The sequence below is a fragment of the Malania oleifera genome, chromosome 7 (assembly GCF_029873635.1).
Source record: "Malania oleifera isolate guangnan ecotype guangnan chromosome 7, ASM2987363v1, whole genome shotgun sequence".
NCBI classification, from domain to species: domain Eukaryota; kingdom Viridiplantae; phylum Streptophyta; class Magnoliopsida; order Santalales; family Ximeniaceae; genus Malania; species Malania oleifera.
Genome location: NC_080423.1, coordinates 12,330,698 through 12,336,682, shown reverse-complemented (window position 1 = coordinate 12,336,682; position 5,985 = coordinate 12,330,698). Strand labels below are relative to the sequence as shown.

At 38.7% G+C, this 5,985-nt stretch overlaps 1 protein-coding gene across 1 annotated transcript; it reads left to right on the top strand.

Annotated features, from left to right (window-relative positions):
- The first annotated feature begins 1,093 nt into the window (after nt 1-1,093).
- On the top strand, nt 1,094-2,588 carry LOC131159198 (uncharacterized). Its single transcript, XM_058113915.1, has one exon. It carries the CDS (start codon nt 1,317-1,319, stop codon nt 2,427-2,429), a length of 1,113 nt encoding a protein of 370 aa, XP_057969898.1. The 5' UTR covers nt 1,094-1,316; the 3' UTR covers nt 2,430-2,588.
- Nucleotides 2,589-5,985: the final 3,397 nt, after the last annotated feature.

Genomic DNA, 5,985 nt, shown 5'->3' with positions numbered 1-5,985 from the left:
TACTTGGTCCTGATGTACAATATTTAAATGCTATCAACTATCTAATGTATCTAACTAATTGTACAAGACCTGACATTACATTTGCTGTAAATCTACTAGTAAGATATAGTTTTGCTTCTACTCGACGACACTGGAATGGAATTAAGTACATTCTACGCTATATGAAAGATGTTGGATATCTATCTAATCCTCCCAATGCTAAATCTCGAAGTGGATATATATTTCTTTACAGAAAAACTGTTATATCTTAGAAATCAATAAAGCATACGATTACAACAATATCCTCTAATTATTCTGAAATACTAACTATCCATGAAACTAGTAGAGAATGTGTGTAGCTCAGATCAATGATTTCTCATATCCAAAAAAGTTGTGGTCTTCAATTAACCAAGGATGTTTTAACAATTTTGTATGAAGACAATGTCACATGTATAGCTTAATTGAGAGAAGGATACATAAAGGATGACAGAACAAAACATATATCTCCAAAGATTTTCTATACACATGAACTCCAGAAGAATGGTAATATAGATGTTCAGTAGATGATCATTTAGCATATTTGTTCATCAAAGTTTTGTCTACTACAACATTAAAGAAATTTGTTCGTATCATCGGAATGAGACATCTTAAAAATCTTAGCAAAAAAAGTTAATATATGGGTGACATCCTAGGAGAAGTGTCATGAAAAAAATAAAATAAGCGGATGTCACCCCTTCATCTTCTACCTCTTCATATTCCACCCCTTACCCTATAAAATGGCACTCTCTCCCTCTCATTTGTGAGAAACATATTGCATATGCTTATGTTATACATATTGCATGCTTGAAGTAAGGAGCATATAGAAAGGATTAGAGAAGATGAGAGATAGAGAGAAAAGAGATATTTTATTCAAGACCGATTTCAAATCATCTTGTAATTCCTTTCAAGATAGTGAAATTTTTTATCTATTCTTATCGAAGAGTAGACATAGTCAAATTATGTAAATTTCCTGTCTCTTCTGATTTAATTTTTCTATTTAGTTTTTATATCTTTTATAACAAAAATGATATATATATATATATATATATATATATATATATATATGTGTGTGTGTGTGTGTGTGTGTTTAATATAATAACAAATAAAATTTAATTTATGTTGATTGGGTTAATATCTGAAATGGAAAATAGCGTCTTCGAGCGACGTCTACATTGCGCAAACGCCCCCTGAGCCCACGAAACGACGACGGACCGTCGGGAATCTGCGACGCCGGCGATCCTCCTCCGCCACCGGCACTCTTTGGCCTTCAACCGCGGAGTCACTAAACCTTACTCGCCATGGATTCCGACCCTCAAACCCTAACCACCACCTTCGCCACCTCCGATCCCCTCACTGCTCAATTCGCCTCCCTCAACGATCTCTGCCCTGAGCTCTCCTCCCTCCAAGACCTCGCTGTCCGCGGCTCGTGGCGGTCCATCGTCGACAAGGTGGCTCGAGCCCGGAAGCTCTCTCTCCTCTCCCACCCCCACCACCACCTCGTCTACCTCTCCTTCGCCGTCGTCGCTCTCACCAAGCTCCGCCGCTACGACGCCGCTTTGGCAGAACTCGACTCCCTTGAAGACCTTGATTCTGATTCCTACAGGTACGACTCCTACCCCCAAATTTACCCTAATCGAACCGGTTCCATGGTCCCATTCTCTCTCCGGTGGCTCCATGCCGAGATTCCCATAAAATTGGGAAAACGACAAGAGACGCTAGATCGGTTGTACATTTTGCTTGATTTTGTTCGAACGAAGTTGAAGGAGAAAGAATTGAATAGTTTGGAGGTGTCTGCCAATGTGTGGAAAAAAAGGGAAGCTTTTGTGATGAATTCTATAGTTGGTCATCATTTGAGTGCGAAAGAGTATGTTGTGTGCTTGAGTTTGATCAAGGAATTGATTGATCGCGGTCATTATGATGCGTCTTTGTTGGCGAAACTTGGGTATGTGCAGATGCAAATTGGGGACTTGGAGGGGGCAAAGGCGTCGTTTGGGCGCATTGAGGGGATGGTGAAGGAGGGGAAGGGGGATGATTTGGGGTCTTTCAGTGAAAGTGAGTTGAAGAATCTTGTGAATCGGAACAAGGCATTGATTTATTTGGTGGGGAAGGATTATGTGTCGGCAGTGAGGGAGTATGAGGAATGCATAGAAAGGGATGGTACTGATATGGTGGCGATCAATAACAAGGCAATTTGCTTGATGTATTTGAGGGATCTATCAGATTCGATTAAGGTGTTGGAGAATGCACTTGAAAGGGCGCCTACTGTGGCTTTGAACGAAACACTGGTAGTGAATTTATGTAGCATGTATGAGTTGGCTTATGTTAATCATTCTGATATTAAGAGGACCTTGAGTAATTGGATTGCTCGAGTAGCTCCTGATGATTTTGATTCCTCCTGTACTCGAATATGAGGTATTTTTTTTTAGCTGTTTGTGCTTTTTCTTCTGTTTATCTTGCACATTGTTGGAATATTTTGGCACTGATAGCTGGGCTTGAGCGTAGTGAGTTCATGATTGTGCAGATTGATTTCCATTTCTTTTCTCAGATAATGATATTTCTTTTGTGACTAATCTTTGGTTGATGCTTTTGTTTGTAATATCTCACGTTAGGCTTTCTCTCATTAATGAAATAAATTTGTTGGCTTGGTTCTAATATATAGGGAAGAGTTTGTCATTTTTCCGATGATCTACATAAAATTCAGGCTTGACCAAAAAGTTTTCTTCAAGGAGTCTAACTAGGTAAGTTTGATCTTTATAGGCCTGGATTGAGGTGTTCATTCTTTAAGGTTAAAGTTGATAAGAATAGTCATCTAGAGACTACTGTAACATCACTCTATTTCTCTCTCTGACATGAGAGGTGAAGGATGGAGATTTGTAGCATCAATAGTAAATTGTTTAATTTGGTGTTGGGACGGTCAAGGCAAAGACTGCTCATATTGCATATGTCGAGTTGATGTTCTACTTCTGCAGGAGAATCACTTGTCATCATGTGCCTATATGGTCAAATCTTAGTTTGGATATTATCCTTGAATTGTAAATATGTAAGACATCAAAGATAGATAGAAATTTTTTTCTTCAAGGACCAAGTTAAAACATTTTAAATTGTTGAGGGACCAAGAGGGCATTTAACTCTGAGTGATGATAAGAGGAGAAGGATATTGCTATATTTGGGATGGAGGAGAGCATATGACTACTAAAATCGTGGATTGTGTTATGTTCACAATAGAGCGGGAACCCTTGGTCTCGACATATGAGGGATAAGATTGGATGTTCCTATTCTAGCTAAATAGTCATTGGAGGAAGCTTTAGGCAATGTTTGGCTCATAGTAATGGAGTGGAGTATAATTGAGTCACTCATTCTATTTGTGCACAATCGGCATACAATTTTCCATTCTATTTCATTCTTAACCCATTGCATTCAAGTGTACCAAACATTACGTTAGAGATTGACGCCTGGTGCAGGGGGTTTAGGTTCAATAATTTTTCCCACAGTGATTTGTGGCGAAAATTTGATGGAGCATTTTCGGGTATTTGAAGGAACTTGTATGCTCCTTTTCTTTTCTTTTTTCTGCTAAAGCATATGCTGAATGGCAAGACGAAGGAGAAACGTAGACCATACAATTGAGAGATAAATTGCTTCCTTGACATCCCTAGTGGAAGATATGAAATGATCTCCTCTTATTAGGTTGCCAAAAATCTTGACATTGAGAGGAAATTGCCCTAATTGTTGGTGTGACTGGGGGGGTCTCGTAAGTTTCATGAAAATCCAGAAAAAGAGAAGTATTTGAGCAATAAGAACGAGGGAAAACATGTGATACAGAGGTGGCAGAAGGTTGAAGGAGCATGTGAAGGCAAACAATCTTATGTGTATTGTATGAGCAACGAATGGAGGAGCGAGAAAAAATGGAAAACACAAGGTTTCTATTCAATGGGTCATGAGGATGGAAAAAGCCATTACAGTGGGCTCTTTCAAAGAAATATAGTTGAGGCTTAAGGAAGATTAGACTTCATCAAATTGAGACTCTAGCTTAGCTATTAAAGTTATCTCATTTAGGAACTTCTCTATGGACTATGGAGCAAATATAGGAGTGAACCGAGTGTTTGATTTATCTATAACTAATGATATTGACCTTTCAAGAGGGATTATTGTATGGGAAGGTGTGGAAATATGGAGGATGGGAATCCAATTGATTCCGTCCTGATTGAGATTGTGCCTCCAGGAATCGATCTTGACACTGAGTCAGGAGGCAGATACCCTGGAACAGGTGATAATTGTGAGAGTTTAGAACAGTTAGCAGATTGATTGTGGTTTCCTTTGAAGGTTTTGAGCAGTAAGCATACTGCCTTTTTGAAGAAATATATTTAAAAAAAAAAAATATTCAGAAATAGAACTTGTTGGGGAGTAAGAAGGTTGCTGTTAGATATCATGGAGGCAATATGAGAAGGGAATTTATACTGGAATTCTCAGTCAACTTTGACTGAAGTGGGAGGACAGAAGGTGCAGAGACATAGAGAACTTGCTATTTGCCATTGAAGCATCTAAAATTTATTCATAAAATGTTCGAGGGTTGAATGATGTCAGGAAGAGCAGCGTGGGAGGCTTTCTTTTTCTTTTTTCATGGCAAGGGTAAATATTAATATTATATGTTTGCAGAGACAAAATAGGAGATTGATAATCTGTGGTTGAGAAACTTTTGTGGAGTTGGAAGGGGAAGTTGGGATGTACCTTTTGGCAAAAGGCAATGCCAGTGGTATGATTATATTGTGAGAGGATAGGATGGAGGTTGTGGTTAACTAGTTGGGGGGATTACACAATTTAGTGCTTAATGAAATCAAAACTCAAAAAAGGATGGATTGATGTGAATTTTCCTGGGTTTGTATAGGCCAAAAGAAAGGGATGCCAGGGATTTATTATGGAGTGAGTTTACTCTGTGAGATGACAATGGGTATGGGGATAGATTTCAGCATGGTTATGAACATGCGTAAAAGAAGCGGGTAAAGCTCAGAGACAGCTACAGGAGTGTAGGAGTTTAGGGAGTTCTACATGTGAATTCTCTGTTTGACTTTCCACTTTCCCCATCTTGGTCAAATTTTAGGCAGAATGCATCTTTCTCCCAAATTGACAGGTTTTGGTATCAGTTCTCAGGGAAGTTTTTTACCCTGTGGTAGCGCAAAAGCTCTTGCCTAGACCAATTTCCTACCACCATCATATTCTCTAAGACAGGAGAAAGTAGCTTGGGGTCCGACTCCATTTCAGTTTGGGAACATATGGTTTAAGGCAGAGGGCTTTGGGAAAAGAGTGAGTGGTGCAATAGCTTTGGTTGAGGGTTTTGCAACCTCTGTGGTTGCAGAAAAGCTAAAATGACTAATGCAAGAAATTAAATGATGGAATGAGGAGATATTTTGGAATGTATCTATGAAAAAGAAGATACTAATCGGAGAGAATATTTGCTGGATCAGTAGAAGTTTTGGGTTAGAAATCATAAGAGTGAACCTTAAGATTTATGAAGGGGCTGTCAAAATGCATTGAGCTGAAGGAGATCTTGTGGAGGCAAGAATCTAGGGCTCTTTGTTTAAAAATGGTGATAGAAATACATAATTCTTCTATCATATGGCTGATGCTCATAGGATATACAACTACTTTGATAAGGTTGAGACTGACGGAGAATTCTTTTATGAAGAGACAGTTGAAGAACACAAATTGCAATTTCGGGGATAAATCCCCAGGATCTTTTGAATCATACAAACAGAGGGACTTTGCGGATTTGAATTTAATATTTGTGGCTTTGATTCCCAAAAGGAGTGTGGCAGTAAAACATCAAAGATTTTGGCCCTATTAGTTTTAGTTGAAGCACTACAATTGTACTTCAAAAGTTTTGGCGAATAAATTGAAGATGGTAGTATCGTCCTTTTTAATGGAGTTGAGGCAGATTTTTTATGCTGCCTCTGTTGCTAATGAGGCCGTGGA

What these genes read in the sequence shown, in the direction of transcription:
- LOC131159198 (XM_058113915.1), top strand. Translation starts at nt 1,317, where the DNA reads ATGGATTCCGACCCTCAAACCCTAACCACCACCTTCGCCACCTCCGAT.